The sequence below is a fragment of the Ranitomeya imitator genome, chromosome 5 (assembly GCF_032444005.1).
Source record: "Ranitomeya imitator isolate aRanImi1 chromosome 5, aRanImi1.pri, whole genome shotgun sequence".
Lineage (NCBI taxonomy): Eukaryota > Metazoa > Chordata > Amphibia > Anura > Dendrobatidae > Ranitomeya > Ranitomeya imitator.
In genome coordinates, this window is record NC_091286.1 from 481,825,409 (window position 1) to 481,847,879 (window position 22,471).

Sequence of the window (22,471 nt, forward strand, 5' to 3'; positions counted from 1 at the left end):
CCTAGAATCTGTGGTCAATACAGTAATTTGTTTTTGTTCTCTTCAATGCTTTTCACCAAAGATGTGTTTGGAGTGCGGCGAGGATTACTGCACTGCATGCTTTACCAGATTTCACCAGAAGGGGGCATTGATGCTACACAGAACGATGCCCATACAGGTACTTGTCTCCCATATACCATATAAACCTACTCGACCATTGCGTATATGTCGTTTAAAATTAATTTTTCATATTTTTCTTAATGCAAAAGATTTGATTATGTAAATCTAGTTGTTTTCCTGTTTGTATTTAGTTCTACTAATAAAAGCACGAGTCTAGTTTCATATCTCTGGCCATTTTCCTGTAACACTTGGAATTGTGAGATTTAATCATGCGTGTATTTCTACACGAGTTCCAGAAACATATCATAAATCATTGGACGTAGTGTAAAATTACTCAACGAGCATGTATTGCAACTTAATGTAATAGCTGAATAGTGAAAGCTTGTTGCTAGTTTTTTGATGAAAATGTCTTTTGGCAATTCGCCTCCGGGTGTGCTATTAAAATAGTATTTTTATATTTAAGGATCATGGTTTACAGCATTTTATAGCCAATTTCTCCAAGACAGTGCCCTCTGTTGTAGTGAATGAAAACCTTAAGAGAATGAGTTTGTATTTATAGCCCCCCGGGAATCCATAGAAGAGTTCTTTCCTTAAAGGGGAGGACTTGTGAAATTAACCCTTTCCAAATTGCTTCATGACAATATTATTTGGCTTGAGCTAAGGTGACGTGCCTGTAAGATAGTGTGTGGACTTAGACTCAAGGCTGACATACCATTGGTGCAATCTGGGCCCAAGAGGTAAGGGGGCCCAAGAGGTAAGGGGGCCCAAGAGGTAATGGGGCCCAAGAGGTAAGGGGGCCCAAGAGGTGAGGGGGCCCAAGAGGTGAGGGGGACCCAAGAGGTGAGGGGGGCCCAAGAGGTAAGGGGACCCAAGAGGTGAGGGGGCCACTTCAGCCTCCAAAGCAGCTGGAATTGCCCATTATGATGAACTATCGGACTGCAAGGGGCTGGTATGCTGTTTTTGCACAGGGGCCCTTTTCTGTTTGTGTCTGCTCCGGATAGACTATCTACCGTTTGTGTTTGATGATGGCCAAGGCCTCGTTGTAATACTACATTTAGTATTGTTTCTTAATACCCCCTGCTTTCCTGAGTATTCCGCATATATTATTTAAGTCTGCCATGTGATTCAAGAAATAAGGGCCTTTTTATTAAAGGGAATCTGTCAGCAGGTTTATGCTTCTAAGAGCAGCATATTGTAGTGCCAGAGAGCCGGAGTCCACTGATGTGTTACTTCAGCAGCTTGCTGTGGTTTCAGTACAGTTAGTATCAGCAGGAGATTATCACTGCCAGACTATTTGTCATGTGCAGGCCAGTCCAGCTACTCTGTGTAACCCAACCCCACCACTGACAAATCACAGTGTATGCAGGAAGCTGCCAATCAGTGGTGTTTGGGCGTGGTTATACAGGGCTCAGTATTCTCAGCACTGCTACATCTACAGCAATGAAAACATGGATTCCATCAAAAATGCACCAAGCAGCCCAGCAAGTGATGCATCACTGGAATCAGGCTCTCTGCCCTTGTTTCATGCTACTCTCAGATTCCATAGTAAAAACCTGTTGATAGATTCACTTTTAATGCAAATGTTATGGTCATATTTCTGGATCTAGAAAAAATGATTACTCAGCAAAGAAGTGAAAATAAGATAAGAGCAAAATCTGTCCACTTTTGACCTGGTGACAGTTTGTTTTTGAAGACGCTACTCTTTTGGGGATCAGATGATCGCTGAGCTTTTCTTGATATGATTTTCCCTTGTTTAAGATAGAAGATTACAGCTGCTGTATGATCAACATGAACAAACTTTGCTTAGATGCAAAGAGATGGTGAATGTAAAAGAAATGAGAATTCTTCCTGTAGCTGCTCGTTTCCAGCCTTAGGGCAGTGCAGATTAGTCATTGCTAACTATACTGTGTGTGCACAACATGCTGTAAAAAGAGTGCCAAGAAGTGATTACAGATCACTCACTGTTGCGAGCGGCTGCATGGAGAAAATGACCTTATATTCTCCCTGTAGCTGCTCGCTTCCAGCCTCAGAGCAGTGCAGGTTACAGTCATCACTATACTGTATGTGCACAACATGCTGTAATCAGGGTGCCAGGATGTGATTACAGCGCACTCACTGTGTTACGAGCGGCTGCAGGGAGAAAATTACCTTATATTCTCCCTGTAGCTGCTCGCTTCCTGCCTCAGAGCAGTGCAGGTTACAGTCATCGCTATACTGTGTGTGCACAGCATACTGTAATCAGGGTGCCAAGAAGTGATTACAGTGCACTCACTGTGTAGCGAGCAGCTGCAGGGAGAAAATGACCTTATATTCTTCCTGTAGCTGCTCGCTTCCTGCCTCAGAGCAGTGCAGGTTACAGTCATCGCTATACTGTGTGTGCACAGCATACTGTAATCAGGGTGCCAAGAAGTGATTACAGTGCACTCACTGTGTAGCGAGCAGCTGCAGGGAGAAAATGACCTTATATTCTTCCTGTAGCTGCTCGCTTCCAGCCTCAGAGCAGTTAAGGTTACAGTCATCGCTATACTGTGTGTGCACAGCATACTGTAATCAGGGTGCCAAGAAGTGATTACAGTGCACTCACTGTGTAGCGAGCAGCTGCAGGGAGAAAATGACCTTATATTCTTCCTGTAGCTGCTCGCTTCCAGCCTCAGAGCAGTTAAGGTTACAGTCATCGCTATACTGTGTGTGCACAGCATACTGTAATCAGGGTGCCAAGAAGTGATTACAGTGCACTCACTGTGTAGCAAGCAGCTGCAGGGAGAAAATGACCTTATGTTCTCCCTGTAGCTGCTCACTTCCAGCCTCAGAGCAGTGCAGGTTACAGTCATCGCTATGCTGAGTGTGTGCACAACATGCTGTAATCAGTGTGCCAGGAAGTGATTACAGTGCACTCACTGTGTAGCGAGCGGCTGCAGGGAGAAAATGACCTTATATTCTCCCTGTAGTTGCTGGCTTCCAGTCTTAGGGCAGTTTAGGTTACAATCATCGCTATACTGTGTGTGTGTGTGTGCACAGCATGCTGTAATCAGAGTGCAAGGAAGTGATTACAGTGCACTCACTGTGTAGCGTGCGGCTGCAGGGAGAAAATTACCTTATATTCTTCCTTTAGCTGCTCGCTTCCAGTCTTAGGGCAATGCAGATTACAGTCATCGCTATACTGTGTATGCACAGCATACTGTAATCAGGGTGCCAGGAAGTGATTACAGTGCACTCACTGTGTAGCGAGCGGCTGCAGGGAGAAAATGACCTTATATCCTCCCTGTAGCTGCTCGCTTCCAGCCTTAGGGCAGTTTGGGTTACAATCATCGCTATACTGTGTGTGTGTGTACACAACATGCTGTAATCAGGGTGCCAAGAAGTGATTACAGTGCACTCACTGTGTAGCGAGCGGCTGCAGGGAGAAAATGACCTTATATCCTCCCTGTAGCTGCTCGCTTCCAGCCTTAGGGCAGTTTGGGTTACAATCATCGCTATACTGTGTGTGTGTGTACACAACATGCTGTAATCAGGGTGCCAAGAAGTGATTACAGCGCACTCACTGTGTAGCGAGCGGCTGCAGGGAGAAAATGACCTTATATCCTCCCTGTAGCTGCTCGCTTCCAGCCTTAGGGCAGTTTGGGTTACAATCATTGCTATACTGTGTGTGTGTGTACACAACATGCTGTAATCAGGGTGCCAGGAAGTATGTAAGTCCGTTTTCTCCCTGTAGCCGCTGCTCCAGTAAGGCAGCCTAAAATGATTTTATTGCTGTTTGCCTCCACATTAACCCTATGTCTTCAGATAAATAGCATTTCTGGACAATGATGATCCAGTCTGTTACCCATCAACTAGATTAAATCCAGGGGCTGACATATCATTGGTGCAACCTGTGCAACCGCACAGGAGCCCAAGAGGTTAAGGGGCCCATTTCCAGGTGTGCTTTACAATGTGCTATCGGACTTCAGAGGGCCAATGTATGGTTCTCCCATAGGGGCCCTATCCTGTCTGTGTCCACCAGTGATGAAATCAGTGCCATTATTTCACCGCACCCAGGCATAATTACAGCTTTCAGCGAAATATTTTAAAATCATATTGGCATTAAAACAATTAAACACATGAAAGTGAATTAGCCTTCTCTTGTCTTGTGGGCCTGCTGCGCTGCCGCTGCTCCTGAATGCCAATAGACCTATGCAGATGCTGTCAGATACTACCGGAGCGAGCCATTATTATGTGGGGCAAGTACAGCGTGACCTTCCAGCTTGTTGTCTGCTCGAGTAGCATCTGTGGAAGCTGCAGTAATGTTGTATCCCTGCGCTGCCATATGTTGCTTCACCTTCTTGTTGGTAAATATTGTAGATACATTTATCAAATGGACATTGTGCTTGTAAAAAATAATGCAGACACATTGGAGGCTTTATTCATGGCCAAATCAATATTCATCGTTTTGTAGGAAAATTTGAGAAAAAAAAAATAAACTTCTAAGATGAATTTGTTGCTAAGGATACAGTACCTAAAACCCGCAGCCTTTTTTATATCAGCTTATCAGGCAATTCCTAGCAACCAGGGGTACTGTCATAACTGACGTTTACCAGCAGCATTTTGTGCCACTTTTGCATGAACCACTTTTTATATTATTATACTAGTTGTATTGAGCTATTTACGTTGTTCTAGTTTTATTGGTTTATTTGTAACATCAGAAACCTCATTTATAATGGAAGTTCAATCATTTTGATTCCAACTGCATCCATATAATAAATGATAAATGTCTGAGGACCCCATTATCCCCTCCATAATTTGGACGTTGCTCTCCCTGGTAACGCAGGTATGCATTCTTCCATCATTATTGCTACACCAGGAATTGGAAAGTGTCCAAGTCTCAGTTCAGTGTTCTGGGGTGTAGGGATGGGAAGAAGTCATTTCGGACACCTCGCCTCTGTAGGAGTGCGGAGATCTGCAGAAACCTTCTCAGCCGCTGCCATGCAAACATACCAATCACAAGAAAGGGCTTTGTAAATACTCAGGGGTTAATTACCCAAATCGGGATTTTGGTACGCTGCCTGGTGAAAGCGTTTTGACATATTTCTGTAAATGACAGTGTGGATTATAAATGACCTTCGCGTGTTAACAGTGGGATTTTTGGGCCGAGGAGGACAGTAGGTGATCTGATGTAAGCCGATTCCATAATGCGTCTCTGGCCGGAGCTGCACTCGGTTCTCTGTCACACTCCCCGCTGGTCTGTAGTAATGAAGCGCTACTGTAAAACATAATCATCCTGATTTGTATCCAGGTCACTTTTCCTTATTCTCCATTCATGATAGCTCAAGCTTTAGGCTATGTGCACACTTTGCAGATTCCACTGCGGATTTTTCCGCAGTAGAATTCCAAAATCCGCAGTGAAAACCTGTCGCGGTTTTTACTGCAGATTTATCGCGGTTTTTACTGTGGATTTATCGCGGTTTTTACTGCGGTTTCTTCTGCGGATTTTCATCTGCACTTTCCTATTGGAGCAGGTGAAAATCCGCAGAAAAGAAGTGACATGCTGCGGAATGTAAACCGCAGCGTTTCCGCGCGGTTTTTTTCCGCAGCATGTGCACTGCGTTTTTTGTTTCCCATAGGTTTACATTGTACTGTAAACTCATGGGAAACTGCTGCAGATCCGCAGCAAAATCCGCAAAGTGTGAATATAGCCTTAGTGTCCTGAGCCGGACAAATGGGGTTCATTATCTCAAAGCTGTTAGTTCAATGTCCAGTAATTTCCAAAACTGATCTTATAGAGACTCGGCAACCAATCACCCAGCGATCATATGGCTGCGCTAGCTGTCTCAATCAATACCCAATTAATGCTGATCAATGTTGTGCCTCAGATAGGAAATCTTGGAAAGAAAATGTTAAAAATCTTTTAATGATCTCTAACATCAGGGAAGTAACGAGAAACTGAAAGATTTTTCAGTTCGCACTCATTTTATTACAGTGAACCGGACAGCATGAGGATTGGTGCTGTTTTGCTGCTACTTGCTGACTTTTAGCCATCGGCTTGTCAGACCATAGCATATGTTAGGTGGTCATAGGTCCAGAGCAGTGGCTATAGTCTATAGGTGCTGGAGGACATGGCATGTGTGTGTATAAATAAATATATATATATATATATATATATATATAATTTTTTTTTCATGCCCGAAAGTGTTGCCACCCTTGAAATTATTTTAGAAAATGAAGTATTTCTACTAGATAATTATTGCAGCTACATGTTTTGTTATACACTTGTTTATTTCCTTTGTTTGTATTGCAACAACACAAAAAAGAGAAAAGGGCTAATTGGACAGAATTTGACACAAAACTGCAAAAATGGGCTGGACAAAATTATGGACACCCTCAACTTAATATGGTTAATATATATATTTATATACTAGATGGTGGCCCGATTCTAACGCATCGGGTATTCTAGAATATGTATGTAGTTTATTTATGAAGATTTCAGAATAATGCAATGAATACACAGGATTCGGCAGGCCGGGCGCGAACAATTAGCGAAGCGTGGTTCAAATCCCACGCCAATTTGCAGCCGGGCTGCGTCTGTCGCTGATTGGTCATGCCCGGCCGGCCGCGACCAGTGAAGCCAGGGCCAGCTCCAGGTTTTTGAGGGCCCCAGGCGAAAGAGTCTTACAGCCCACGTAGTATATTGCACAGCCACGTAGTATATAGCACAGCCACGTAGTATATAGCACAGCCCACGCAGTATATATCACAGCCCATGTAGTATATAGCACAGCCCACGTAGTATATAGCACAGGTCACGCAGTATATAACACAGCCCACATATTATATAGCATAGCCCACGTAGTATATAGCACAGCCCATGCAGTATATAACAGCCCACACAGTATATAACACAACCCACATAGTATATTACACAGCCACATAGTATATAGCACAGCCCACGTATATAGCACAGCCCACGCAGTATATAACACAGCCCACATAGTATATAACACAGCCCATGTAGTATATAACACAGCCCACGTAGTATATAGCACAGCCCACATAGTATATAACACAGCCCACGTAGTATATAGCACAGCCCACGCAGTATATAACACAGCCCACGTAGTATATAACACAGCCCACATAGTATATCATACAGCCCACGTAGTATATAACACAGCCCACGTAGTATTTAGCACAGCCCATGCAGTATATAACAGCCCACGTAGTATATAACACAGCCACTTCGTATATTGCACAGCCACATAGTATATTGCACAGCCACATAGTATATAGCACAGCCCACATAGTATATAGCACAGCCCACACAGTATATAACACAGCCCGCATAGTATATAACACAGCCCACGTAGTATATTGAACAGCCACATAGTATATAGCACAGCCCACGTATATAGCACAGCCCACGCAGTATATAACACAGCCTACATAGTATATAACACAGCCACGTAGTATATTGCACAGCCACATAGTATATAGCACAGCCCACGTAGTATATAGCACAGCGAAGTAGTATATAACACAGCCCACATAGTATATAACACAGCCCACGTAGTATATAATACAGCCCACGTAGTATATAACACAGCCCACATAGTATATCATACAGCCCACGTAGTATATAACACAGCCCACGTAGTATACAGCACAGCCCATGCAGTATATAACACAGCCCACGTAGTATATAAAACAGCCACGTCGTATATAGCACAGCCACATAGTATATTGCACACCCACATAGTCTATAGCACAGCCCACATAATATATAGCACAGCCCACACAGTATATAACCCAGCCCACATAGTATATAACACAGCCCACATAGTATATACACAGCCCACGTAGTATATAGCAATCTGGGCACCATTTTCCTGTTAAAAAAAGAATTAAAATAAAAATTGGTTATATACTCACCTTCCGGCGGCCCCCGGATCCAGCCCAGGCCTTTAGCGATGCTCCTCTTGACGCTACGTTCCCAGTGATGCTTTGCGTCAATAATAAAACTGTGATGATGTAGCGGTCTTGCGAGACCGCTATGTCATCTGGGGTCATTGTTGCAATGCATTCTTGGGACCTGACCATCGCGAGGAGCGGGAAATGCTGAAGCGGATGCCGGAAGGTGAGAATATAATGATTTTTTTAATTATTATTTTTAACATTATATGTTTTTACTATTGATGCCGCATAAGCAGTATCAATAGTAACAAGTTGGTCACACTTACAGGGTTAATTCAGTAACAAAATAAGCGTGTGCACAGCTCTATAAAACGGTGCCCAGGTAGGTTCCAAAACCTTAGTGATATATATAACAAAACCTGGCACTCAACGTTTTTGGTATATGCAGGTGTTTTTTTATTCCAAGTGGAAGTGCAGTAACAGCAAAATGTTTCGGTCATGAACAAATGACCTTCATCAGTTAGGGCCCCGTCACACTTAGCGACGCTAAAGCGATCCCGACAACGATACGACCTGTCAGGGATTGTTGCTGCGTCGCTATGTGGTCGCTGGTGAGATGTCAAACAGTGAGATCTTCCCAACGACGCAGCAGCAATGCGGCGACCTGTAGCGACCTGTACAACAATGTCGTTGGTCGTTGTGACCCTGTCACATGGCAGCTATTATGACGATTCAGACCTCGATGAGGGACGTCCTGTGTGACGTTGTAGTCACACAGGCGTGCATTTGCGTTGCCTTTTCCGTGCCCATTCAGTTCCGATTGGTGGTCGCTACTGCGTTCTGATTGGTGGCGGCCTGGCCTTATGAGGCGACACAATAGCCCTTCCGTCCTTTGTTCCTGACCGCGTGGTGGTTTGCAGATCGTTGTAGAGTTCTCCGGCCTGCAACTCCTCTTCGATTTATCTATTCTGTTGAAGGCATGACCGCTAGTCAGAACGCAGTAGCGACCACCAATCGGAGCGGAGGGGTGCGGAAAAGGCAACGCAAATGCACGCCTATGTGTCGGTGTCTGAGTCGTCAACGAGGTCGTTGGTAAGGTGTCAAACACAGCGATGTCTGCTACCCAGCGGGACCTCAATGATCAAAAAAAGGTCCAGGCCATTCCGACACGACCAGCGATCTCACAGCAGGGGCCTGGTCGCTGCTACGTGTCAAACATAGCGAGATCGCTACTTGTGACTCAGCAGCGATCTCGCTAGCGACCTTGCTAAGTGTGAAGGTACCTTTAGGTATGGTGATTGATGGTGAGGTGAGTGTTAACTCTGATTAACAGACTGAAATGTTTATAGCCCTTTAAAGGAAGGCACAGAGGACGCTGGTATGAGAGCAGCCCGGCTGTAGTGACAAGCGGTGGAGTCCGCGTCTGCAGCACTACAGTTATATATAAACATATAATGTTAATGGACTTAGCTACACCGCGTTATGCCGTAGTGTAACGCAGTCCGTTTAACGGACTGCTAAAACGCTATGTGGGCGCTGACTGGAGGGGAGTTTGGAGGGGGCACTGACTGGAGGGGAGTAGGGAGAGGCCAATTCGCGGCCAAACTGTGCCTGTCGCTGATTGGTCACGCCCAGCCGGCCGCGACCAATCAGCAACGCTGGATTTCCGTGACAGACAAACAGACAGACAAACAGATGGAAGTGGACCTTAGACAATTATATATATACAGTACAGACCAAAAGTTTGGACACACCTTCTCATTTAAAGATTTTTCTGTATTTTCATGACTATGAAAATTGTACATTCCCACTGAAGGCATCAAAACTATGAATTAACACATGTGGAATTATATACTTAACACAAAAGTGTGAAACAACTGAAATTATGTCTTATATTCTAGGTTCGTCAAAGTAGCCACCTTTTGCTTTGATGACTGCTTTGCACACTCTTGGCATTCTCTTGATGAGCTTCAAGAGGTAGTCACCGGGAATGGTCTTCCAACAATCTATAAGGAGTTCCCAGAGATGCTTAGCACTTGGCCCTTTTGCCTTCACTCCTTCATCCAGCTCACCCCAAACCATCTTGATTGGGTTCAGGTCTGGTGACTGCGGAGGACAGGTCATCTGGCGTAGCACCCCATCACTCTCCTTCTTTATGTTTGACCTGTGGAGAATAGTGGCTAGGGTACTTCAGCAAAGTATTAGTTTAAGGGTGTGCATAGTTATGTATTCATGTTATGTTAGTTCTTTATTTTTCCTTTCCCACTCAAAAAGATTTTAGTTTATTTTTCAAATGATTGTACATATTATGGATCATTTTAATGGTGGAAAATGGACTGAAATTATTCTTTCTAATACGACTTTTAATACATGACAAAAACAGCATTTTAATAGGAACATGTATACTTTTTATATCCATAGTAAGTAAATATATACACCCAAAAAACGACCAGCACTTCCTAACAGAATAAAGAAAATGTGAGCAGGTACAAACTCAGAACTCTGTAAGCACTAAGATCTATGAACAAATTGAATACACGAAATTTGAATTGCATTACTGCTTTATACGAAATCACGTATAAAATAAAGGCACACAAATTGGCTTATTCGTGACAGCCCATCAGCCGCAACAAAGTGTACTTTTCTTTTATTGGACCCTAGCCTAATACTTATCAAATATGCCTCTCCTAGGCTAAAACATTAATAAAAAAAATGTCTTTAGACTAGGGAAAAATAATTTATGTGCAACATATATTCCCTTAAAAAAGCTAGATTTTATTAATTGTTAAATATTAAAAATCACCAACCCAATGCGTCAAACAAAAAATATGTGTTCAAAAGAATAAAAAATGCATAGACTGATACATAGTAACATAGTAACATAGTTAGTAAGGCCGAAAAAAGACATTTGTCCATCCAGTTCAGCCTATATTCCATCATAATAAATACCCAGATCTACGTCCTTCTACAGAACCTAATAATTGTATGATACAATATTGTTCTGCTCCAGGAAGACATCCAGGCCTCTCTTGAACCCCTCGACTGAGTTCGCCATCACCACCTCCTCAGGCAAGCAATTCCAGATTCTCACTGCCCTAACAGTAAAGAATCCTCTTCTATGTTGGTGGAAAAACCTTCTCTCCTCCAGACGCAAAGAATGCCCCCTTGTGCCCGTCACCTTCCTTGGTATAAACAGATCCTCAGCGAGATATTTGTATTGTCCCCTTATATACTTATACATGGTTATTAGATCGCCCCTCAGTCGTCTTTTTTCTAGACTAAATAATCCTAATTTCGCTAATCTATCTGGGTATTGTAGTTCTCCCATCCCCTTTATTAATTTTGTTGCCCTCCTTTGTACTCTCTCTAGTTCCATTATATCCTTCCTGAGCACCGGTGCCCAAAACTGGACACAGTACTCCATGTGCGGTCTAACTAGGGATTTGTACAGAGGCAGTATAATGCTCTCATCATGTGTATCCAGACCTCTTTTAATGCACCCCATGATCCTGTTTGCCTTGGCAGCTGCTGCCTGGCACTGGCTGCTCCAGGTAAGTTTATCATTAACTAGGATCACCAAGTCCTTCTCCCTGTCAGATTTACCCAGTGGTTTCCCGTTCAGTGTGTAATGGTGATATTGATTCCCTCTTCCCATGTGTATAACCTTACATTTATCATTGTTAAACCTCATCTGCCACCTTTCAGCCCAAGTTTCCAACTTATCCAGATCCATCTGTAGCAGAATACTATCTTCTCTTGTATTAACTGCTTTACATAGTTTTGTATCATCTGCAAATATCGATATTTTACTGTGTAAACCTTCTACCAGATCATTAATGAATATGTTGAAGAGAACAGGTCCCAATACTGACCCCTGCGGTACCCCACTGGTCACAGCGACCCAGTTAGAGACTATACCATTTATAACCACCCTCTGCTTTCTATCACTAAGCCAGTTACTAACCCATTTACACACATTTTCCCCCAGACCAAGCATTCTCATTTTGTGTACCAACCTCTTGTGCGGCACGGTATCAAACGCTTTGGAAAAATCGAGATATACCACGTCCAATGACTCACCGTGGTCCAGTCTATAGCTTACCTCTTCATAAAAACTGATTAGATTGGTTTGACAGGAGCGATTTCTCATAAACCCATGCTGATATGGAGTTAAACAGTTATTCTCATTGAGATAATCCAGAATAACATCCCTCAGAAACCCTTCAAATATTTTACCAACAATAGAGGTTAGACTTACTGGCCTATAATTTCCAGGTTCACTTTTAGAGCCCTTTTTGAATATTGGCACCACATTTGCTATGCGCCAGTCCTGCGGAACAGACCCTGTCGCTATAGAGTCACTAAAAATAAGAAATAATGGTTTATCTATTACATTACTTAGTTCTCTTAGTACTCGTGGGTGTATGCCATCCGGACCCGGAGATTTATCTATTTTAATCTTATTTAGCCGGTTTCGCACCTCTTCTTGGGTTAGATTGGTGACCCTTAATATAGGGTTTTCATTGTTTCTTGGGATTTCACCTAGCATTTCATTTTCCACCGTGAATACCGTGGAGAAGAAGGTGTTTAATATGTTAGCTTTTTCCTCGTCATCTACAACCATTCTTTCCTCACTATTTTTTAAGGGGCCTACATTTTCAGTTTTTATTCTTTTACTATTGATATAGTTGAAGAACAGTTTGGGATTAGTTTTACTCTCCTTAGCAATGTGCTTCTCTGTTTCCTTTTTGGCAGCTTTAATTAGTTTTTTAGATAAAGTATTTTTCTCCCTATAGTTTTTTAGAGCTTCAATGGTGCCATCCTGCTTTAGTAGTGCAAATGCTTTCTTTTTACTGTTAATTGCCTGTCTTACTTCTTTGTTTAGCCACATTGGGTTTTTCCTATTTCTAGTCCTTTTATTCCCACAAGGTATAAACCGCTTACACTGCCTATTTAGGATGTTCTTAAACATTTCCCATTTATTATCTGTATTCTCATTTCTGAGGATATTGTCCCAGTCTACCAGATTAAGGGCATCTCTAAGCTGTTCAAACTTTGCCTTCCTAAAGTTCAATGTTTTTGTGACTCCCTGACAAGTCCCCCTAGTGAAAGACAGGTGAAACTGCACAATATTGTGGTCGCTATTTCCTAAATGCCCAACCACCTGCAGATTTGTTATTCTGTCAGGTCTATTAGATAGTATTAGGTCTAAAAGTGCTGCTCCTCTGGTTGGATTCTGCACCAATTGTGAAAGATAATTTTTCTTGGTTATTAGCAGAAACCTGTTGCCTTTATGGGTTTCACAGGTTTCTGTTTCCCAGTTAATATCCGGGTAGTTAAAGTCCCCCATAACCAGGACCTCATTATGGGTTGCAGCTTCATCTATCTGCTTTAGAAGTAGACTTTCCATGCTTTCTGTTATATTTGGGGGTTTGTAACAGACCCCAATGAGAATTTTGTTACCATTTTTCCCTCCATGAATTTCAACCCATATGGACTCGACATCCTCATTCCCTTCGCTAATATCCTCCCTTAAAGTGGACTTTAGACAAGACTTTACATAGAGACAAACCCCTCCTCCTCTCCGATTTTTACGATCCTTTCTAAACAGACTGTAACCCTGTAAGTTAACTGCCCAGTCATAGCTTTCATCTAACCATGTCTCGGTTATTCCCACTATGTCAAAGTTACCTGTAGATATTTCTGCTTCTAGTTCTTCCATCTTGTTTGTCAGGCTTCTGGCGTTTGCGAGCATGCAGTTTAGAGGATTTTGTTTTGTTCCAATCTCCTCACTGTGGATTGTTTTAGAAATGTTATTACCTCCCTTCTGAGTATGTTTTCCTGGGTCGTCTTTGTTCGAGTCTAATGTTTTTCTTCCCGTCCCCTCTTCTTCTAGTTTAACGCCCTCCTGATGAGTGTAGCGAGTCTTCTGGCGAATGTGTGTTTCCCAGGTTTGTTGAGGTGTAGTCCGTCTCTGGCGAGGAGTCCATCATACCAGTAATTCACACCGTGGTCCAGGAATCCAAATCCTTGTTGTCTGCACCATCGTCTTAGCCAGTTGTTTGCATCAAGGATCCTGTTCCATCTCCTGGTGCCATGCCCGTCTACTGGAAGGATAGAAGAAAAAACTACCTGTGCATCCAGTTCCTTTACTTTCTTCCCCAGATCTGATATGATTGGGCCAGAGAAAGGGCGCCAAAATGTAAACTATAAAAGTGCACCATGACTTTACGGACACACTGCATATGCAGGGAGATATTTCATACAATAAGATAAAGTATTCTGAGTAACCCTGGTCAAGCCCTTTATGAACTCTGCTTGGCTGTGGAGATTGGCACCCTAGAAAGAAATGATTGTTTGGCGCCCCCACTCCGTGGCGTCTGTATCAATCGGTCCTTAATAGACCCTGTACTAATGCAGGTGGGAAAACATATTGTTAGGAGTCGAGTTTCCTCTGCTGCACAGGGGGAATCTCGATCCGTGTCTGCTGCGGTTTCCCATTCGGTATCGGCCGCAGTGGGCTCTGCTCAGCGGAGACGTCGCTCCCAGCGTCTTGCTGAGGCTGATTAGGTGCATAGGGTCACTACTGCCTTTTCTGGCTTTCCTATGGTACCCTGCACTGATCTGCGGCGAGCGAGCCTCTCTGGGTCTAAGTCCTTGTTTACTCACACTGAGCATGCCCAGGGCAGGGTCTCCCATTGGAGGTCGAGGGCCACATGTTCGGTCACATGCTCAGGTGCTGCAGTACATTCCATTGGTCCTTCTGGAAGGTCCTGAAAGGGCAAAACATGCTCAGGTACTGCAGCACTTTCCATTGGTCCTTCTGGAAGGTCCTGAAAGGGCAAAAACTTCAGTAGCAGCTTCCTGTGCTGCAACTATATAAACTGCGCATGACCGCACGGCCATGCGCTAGTATTGTCTTGTAAATATGTGTGTGTGTGTTGTGAGTGAAAGTCGCTCTTTAAATTACCCTCCCTATTGAATGTCTGTTCGCGGAAGGTGTATGTTTGCTATCTAGCGCCCGAATTATCCAACAGCACGTAACACACATCTCAGCGTCCAGTTGCTGTGTCCGCCAGTACGGCGCCGTGCGCTTCCTCTGCGCTTTCCTTACCCAAGCCTGGGTGGTTAGTGGCGTCCGTCAGTGCGGCACCGCACGCACTCTCGTGCCTTTTTTACTATTTCAATAGTTTCCTTACACACCCAGTTGCGGTGTTGTGCCAGCAGTGGTCTAATCGGACTTCAATCCTAGTTGGGGTTGTGTTCGCTGACTTATTGCTCGCGCTCTATGTGCGGTACCGCGGTCCTGTGACGCAACAGGATCGCTTCCTTCACGCAGGGTGAAGTTAACCCTTGTATGTATACTTATAGTACCGCCATATAGTCCGTCTTACTTAGCAGCAGGTACTTTCCTGCACGGTGGATCCCGGGTTGCGAACGCACCAATTCCATCTAATAAACTATATATTTGGTGCGTTCCGCCAACCCTAACACATATATTTTTAAAAAGAGATGAAATAAAGAAATATATACAGAGTGTCCGTAAAGTCATGGTGCACTTTTGACCAGTCACAGGAAAGCAGCAAAAAAATGATAGAAATGTAAAATCTGCTTCAAATAAAAGAGAAACTCCCAGTTTCATACCTATTCAGTGCTGTTCGATGTGGGCTCCATTTGTTGCCCTACACACATCCAAACGATAGTATAAGCTTGTTGTTACATGATGTCACATACCTGGCAGTGTATTAATAAGAGTTCAGTTTATCAGGGGTTAATCTGACTGGGGGCTCAGCAACAGCTTAAATGAGTTTGTATTGTTTGAATGGTTCTTGTCTCTCTTTATGAACAGATCTGATATGATTGGGCCAGAGAAAGGGCGCCAAAATGTAAACTATAAAAGTGCACCATGACTTTACGGACACACTGCATATGCAGGGAGATATTTCATAAAGAAAAAACCTTAGGGTATATATCTAAAAAACCTTAGGGTATGCTAAGAGCTTAAATATAAATTCAGAAATGGAATATCTCTCTATTGGAAAACAAAACCCACAAAACATGATATCCTTGTGGATCAACAATTCGGTATAACCCCTTCAAAAAAACGGCCATATAGAGATGTAAGGCCCATATCACATGTATAAGCAAATTAATAAATAATCACTGATAGGGTTCACATACTAAATGAAAGGGTTGCAAAAAGAGAGGGTGGGAACTTATCCCATCTAGAAGGCTTCGCCTCGATGCATTTCCCCCTCCATGCGGTTCATCAGGAGGCCTGATATGAACTATGCCATGCCACAGATATGAGGTGCCCAGATAGAGGAAGCATACCTAAACAGCCTACGTCAGGCAGTTTTAAACACCCCACCAAACAAATCAGGGAGCCAATCACCAATGCGAACACAGCACCCACTGGAAAGAAGCATTGGGTCTCTCCATAGGTCCGGTCATATTATTCCACCATAGCAAGCAGTGAATGCGCACTCAAAATGCATGTAATTGGAGGGCGGTAGTGATGTAAACAGTATGCAGCATAACACGCCGTAATGCGTTCCATAGTGGAACGCAAGGAAGCAAACCTACTTCCTCTAATGCCCTTCCGGTCATGCGCGGAGTCGTGCGTTTCAAGCTGGAACGCATTGGTATACCCCAGAGCATGCGCAAAAGAATCTGCACTGGATGCAGAGTTGTATGTGGGTAATATAATGATTTACTAGCACTCCTTATTAATGAATAACTTAAATACCAGTAAAATATAAGATCCCACTGCTGACCGGGCATGAATTACAAAAATTAGGAGAATTCATATTTTTAATCTTTTCAAAAATTCCTAGTTAGGTGATGAACAGAAGAGAGACAATTGATATACACTGATAAAAAATAGCAATACAGAAAAATAAATTCCTAATGATAGATAACCAACGAAATAACGTTGGGAAATATAACTACGAAGTTCATCATACAATATACCCATAAAAAATGTAGGACAAGGGATACCAATTTTATCTCCTCAAACAGATATACTAATGGGGTAAACAGAACATGAGTGAATTAGATAAAACACGTATACATGAGGCCCTCATTGAGGCCCTTGGGTGGTAAAGATTGCATCCTGAATATCCATTCTGTCTCACATTTCAGGATAGGTTTGTCAAAATCACCCCCTCTAACCCTAGGTTTAACCAGTTCAGTCATGGAGAAGGAAATTTCATCAATGCATCCGACATGTGAGACATTAATATGGCGAGCAATGGGGGTGTCTCACTTATTTCTTATGTCGCAGAGATGTTCCCCAACCCTAACCCTTAGTTCCCTCCTTGTTTTACCAATGTAGTCCATGAGGCACGTACACGTGGCTTTGTACACATGCCCCATGGATCTACAATTGCCAAAATCCCTAATGTAAAATCTTTTGCAGTTAGCGGCACTGTAGAATTCTTTACATTGTGACATAGTACCACACCTCGTGCAGTTACTGCACCTAAAGAAATCAATTGGTCTCCTGTCTAGCCAGGTACCAGCCCCTTGGGGTCTCTGATAGGTGTACCAACCTATCCCCTACAAATCTTCCTCTTCTTTAGGTAATGTTGGGCCTCGGTGCTATCAAGTTGTTAAGGTTTGGGTCCGCCAGTAACACACTCCAGTGTTTTTTGATAATCTGTTGTACCCTCTCAGCTTGATTATCATAGGAACCAATTAACCTAACAACATTGGAAGCGACCTCAGGTCGAGTCTTCTCCCTAAGGGGAGAAGATCTATCTTGGCTAAGAACCTCCTCATAGGGTTTACGCAAAATGCTGCTAGGCTAGCCCCTCTTTCTAAATCTATGATGGAGATCTTCTGCCTGTTTTTTAAAAACTCCAAAATCAGAACAGTTCCTCCTAATACGGAGGAACTGTCCTTTAGATATCCCCTTCTTTAGAGGAAATGGATGGTGGCTTTTCCATTGTAACAGACTATTAGTTGCGGTCGGCTTAAGGTAGGTACACGTACTTACTCCCCCATCCTGATTTTTGGAGATGGTTAAATAAAGGAAAATAATTTTATGATTATGGCACTCAGACAAAAATCTCATTCCAATGGTGTTAATGTTAATCTCCTCCACAAAGCGATGGGAATCAACCTTTGGGCCAGACCAAAAAAGTCATCAATGTATCTGGCCCAGAGGCTAAAGGAGGATTACCACCAGCTATCCTCCTCTCCAAAAATGACAGTTTCCTCCCCCCAGCCCAAAAACAAATTAGCATATGTGGGGGCACATGGGCTCCCTATCGCTGTGCTCCTGAGCTGGTTGAAGTACCACCCATTAAAGATTAAGTAATTTCTTGTAAGAATTAAATTAAGCAGTTGCTTGATAAACTGATTATGTCTCCTAGGCTAAAAGCCTATAAACTTAAAGCTCAGTTAGAATCCAGGGGAATGGAAGGAGTGCTCAGTCAGAAAAGGAGTACAATACAAAAAAAAGACCAGAGCCTTCAAACGGAAAAAATAAAATGTGAACAGGTGCAAGTCAAAGTTTGCACACCCTGGAGTCAAAAGTAGTGTTATTGTGAACAGTTAAGCAAGTTGAAGATGAAATGATCTCTAAAAGGCCTACAGTTAAAGATGACACATTTCCTTTGTATTTTAGGCACAAAAAAGTTCATCTTTTATATTTAAAAAAATTATAAGAAGGAAAATGGACCGATGAAAAAGTTTAGTATCTAGTGGTACCCCTTTTGTAACTATCACACTTTTTGTTTGAGGGATTTTCATCAATTCTTCCTTGGAAAATTCTTCCAGTTCTGTGAAATTCCTGGGTCTTCTTGCATTCACTGCTATTTTGAGGTTTAGCCACAGATTTGAGGTAGTTTATTGTGAATCTTAATGTGTGTTTAGGATCATTATCCATTTGTAGAAGCATTATTTTTTTAACTTAAGCTTTTTTGCCGATGGTGTTATGTTTGCATCAAAAATGTGTTTACATTTTATTGAATCCTTTCCTCCCTCTACCCGTGAAATGATCCTCATGCCTTTGTCTGCAACAATCCATCCCCATGCTTAACCACTTAAGCCCCGAGGGTGGTTTGCACGTTAATGACCGGGCCAATTTTTACAATTCTGACCACTGTCCTTTTATGAGATTATAACTCTGGAACGCTTCAACGGATCTTGGCGATTCTGACATTGTTTTCTTGTGACGTATTGTACTTCATGTTAGTGGTAAAATTTATTCGATATAACTTGCGTTTATTTGAGAAAAAAATGGAAATTTGGCGAAAATTTTGAAAATTTCGCAATTTTCCAACTTTGAATTTTTATACCCTAAAATCACAGAGATATGTCATGCAAAATACTTAATAAGTAACATTTCCCACATGTCTACTTTACATCATCACAATTTTGGAACCAAAATTTTTTTTTGTTAGGGAGTTATAAGGGTTAAAAGTTGACCAGCAATTTCTCATTTTTACAACACCATTTTTTTTTAGGGACCACATCTCATTTGAAGTAATTTTGAGGGGTCTATATGATAGAAAATACCCAAGTGTGACACCATTCTAAAAACTGCACCCCTCAAGGTGCTTAAAACCACATTCAAGAAGTTTATTAACCCTTCAGGTGTTTTACAGGAATTTTTGGAATGTTTAAATAAAAATGAACATTTAACTTTTTTTCACACAAAATTTATTTCAGCTCCAATTTGTTTTGTTTTACCAAGGGTAACAGGAGAAAATTGTTGTACAATTTGTCCTGAGTACGTTGATACCCCATATATGGGGATAAACCACTGTTTGGGCGCATGGCAGAGCTCGGAAGGAAAGGAGCGCCATTTGACTTTTCAATGCAAAATTGACTGGAATTGAGATGGGACGCCATGTTGCGTTTGGAGAGCCCCTGATGTGCCTCAACATTGAAACCCCCCACAAGTGACACCATTTTGGAAAGTAGACCCCTTAAGGAACTTATCTAGATGTGTGGTGAGCACTTTCACCCAACCAGTGCTTCACAGAAGTTTATAATGCAGAACCGTAAAAATAAAAAAATCATTTTTTTTCACAAAAATGATCTTTCGCCCCCAGTTTTTCCCAAGGGTAAGAGAAGAAATTAAACACACAAAAGTTGTGCAATTTGTCCTGAGTACGCTGATACCCCATATGTGGGTGTAAACCATTGTTTGGGCGCATGGCAGAGCTCGGAAGGGAAGGAGGGCCATTTGACTTTTCAATACAAAATTGACTGAAATTGAGATGGGACGCCATGTTGCGTTTGGAGAGCCCCTGATGTGCCTAAACATTGAAACCACCCACAAGTGACACCATTTTGGAAAGTAGACCCCCTAAGGAACTTATCTAGATGTGTTTTGAGAGCTTTGAGCCCCCAAGTGTATCACTACAGTTTATAACGCAGAGCCGTGAAAGTAAAAATTCTTTTTTTTTCACAAAAATGATTTTTTAGTCCCCAGTTTTGTATTTTCACAAGGGTAACAGGATAAATTGGACCCCAAAAGTTGTTGTCCAATTTGTCCTGAGTACGCCGATACCCCATATGTGGGGGGGAACCACTGTTTGGGCGCATGGCAGAGCTCGGAAGGGAAGGAGCGCCATTTGGAATACAGACTTAAATGGATTGGTCTGCAGGCATCACGTTGCATTTGCAGAGCCCCTGATGTACCCAAACAGTAGAAACCCCCCACAAGTGACCCCATATTGGAAACTAGACCCCCCTAGGAACTTATCTAGATGTGTTGTGAGAACTTTGAACCCCCAAGTGTTTCACTACAGTTTATAACGCAGAGCCGTGAAAATAAATATTTTTTTTGTCACAAAAATGATTTTTCAGCCCCCAGTTTTGTATTTTCACAAGGGTAACCGGATAAATTGGAGCCCAAAAGTTGTTGTCCAATTTGTCTTGAGTACGCCGATACCCCATATGTGGGGGGGGAACCACTGTTTGGGCGCATGGCAGAGCTCGGAAGGGAAGGAGCGCCATTTGGAATACAGACTTAGATGGATTGGTCTGCAGGCGTCACGTTGCATTTGCAGAGCCCCATATTGGAAACTAGACCCCCCAAGGAACTTATCTAGATGTGTTGTGAGAACTTTGAACCCCCAAGTGTTTCACTGCAGTTTACAACGCAGAGCCGCGAAAATAAAAAAATCTTATTTTTCCCACAAAAATGATTTTTATTTTCCCAAGGATAACAAGAGAACTTGGACCCCAAAAGTTGTTGTCCAATTTGTCCTGAGTACGCTGATACCCCATATGTTGGGGTAAACCCCTGTTTGGGCGCACCGGAGAGCTCGGAAGGGAAGGAGCACTGTTTTACTTTTTCAACGCAGAATTGGCTGGAATTGAGATCGGACGCCATGTCGCGTTTGGAGAGCCCCTGATGTGCCTGAATAGTGGAAACTCCCCAATTCTACGTGAAACCCCAATCCAACAACACCCCTAACCCTAATCCCAACGGTAACCCTAACCACACCCCTAACCCTGACACACCCCTAACTCTAATCCCAACCGTAAATATAATCCAAACCCTAACCCTAACTTTAGCCCCAACCCTAACCCTAATTTTAGCCCCAACCCTAACCCTAACCCTAGCCCTAACCCCAACCCTAGCCCCAACCCTAACCCTAGCCCTAACCCGAGCCCCAACCCTAGCCCCAACCCTAGCCCTAACCCTAACCCCAACCCTAGCCCTAACCCTAACCCTAACCCTAGCCCTGATGGAAAAATGGAAATAAATACATTTTTTTAATTTTATTATTTTTCCCTAACTAAGGGGGTGATGAAGTGGGGTTTGATTTACTTTTATAGCGTTTTTTATATCGGATTTTTATGATTGGCAGCTGTCACACACTAAAAGACGCTTTTTTTATAGCAAAAAAGTTTTTGCGTCTCCACATTCTGAGACCTATAATTTTTCCATATTTTGGTCCACAGAGTCATCTGAGGTCTTGTTTTTTGCGGGACGAGTTGACGTTTTTATTGGTATCATTTTTGGACACGTGACCGTTTTTGATCACTTTTTATTCCGATTTTTGTGAGGCAGAATGACCAAAAACCAGCTATTCATGAATTTCTTTTGGGGGAGGCGTTTATACCGTTCCGCGTTTGGTAAAATTGATAAAGCAGTTTTATTCGTCGGGTCAGTACGATTACAGCGATATCTCATTTATATCATTTTTTTTATGTTTTGGCGCTTTTATACGATAAAAGCTATTTTATAGAAAAAATAATTATTTTGGCATCGCTTTATTCTCAGGACTATAACTTTTTTATTTTTTTGCTTATTATGCTTTGTGGTGGCTCGTTTTTTGCGGGACAAGATGACGTTTTCAGCAATACCATGGTTATTTACATCCGTCTTTTTGATGGCGTGTTATTCCACTTTTTGTTCGGCGGTATGATAATAAAGCGTTGTTTTTTGGCTTTTTTTTTTTTTTCTTACGGTGTTTACTGAAGGGGTTAACTAGTGGGACAGTTTTATAGGATGGGTCGTTAC

The 22,471-nt window shown here is 42.6% G+C and overlaps 1 protein-coding gene across 2 annotated transcripts in view; it reads left to right on the forward strand.

Annotated features, from left to right (window-relative positions):
* ZBBX (zinc finger B-box domain containing) overlaps window positions 1–22,471 on the forward strand; it is a 357,196-nt gene that overhangs the window by 109,367 nt on the left and 225,358 nt on the right. For both annotated transcript variants that reach the window (XM_069727388.1, XM_069727390.1), the window contains exon 8: window positions 62–157. In XM_069727388.1, the coding sequence (XP_069583489.1) occupies window positions 62–157 (96 nt within the window). The remainder of the gene's footprint in view (window positions 1–61; window positions 158–22,471) is intronic.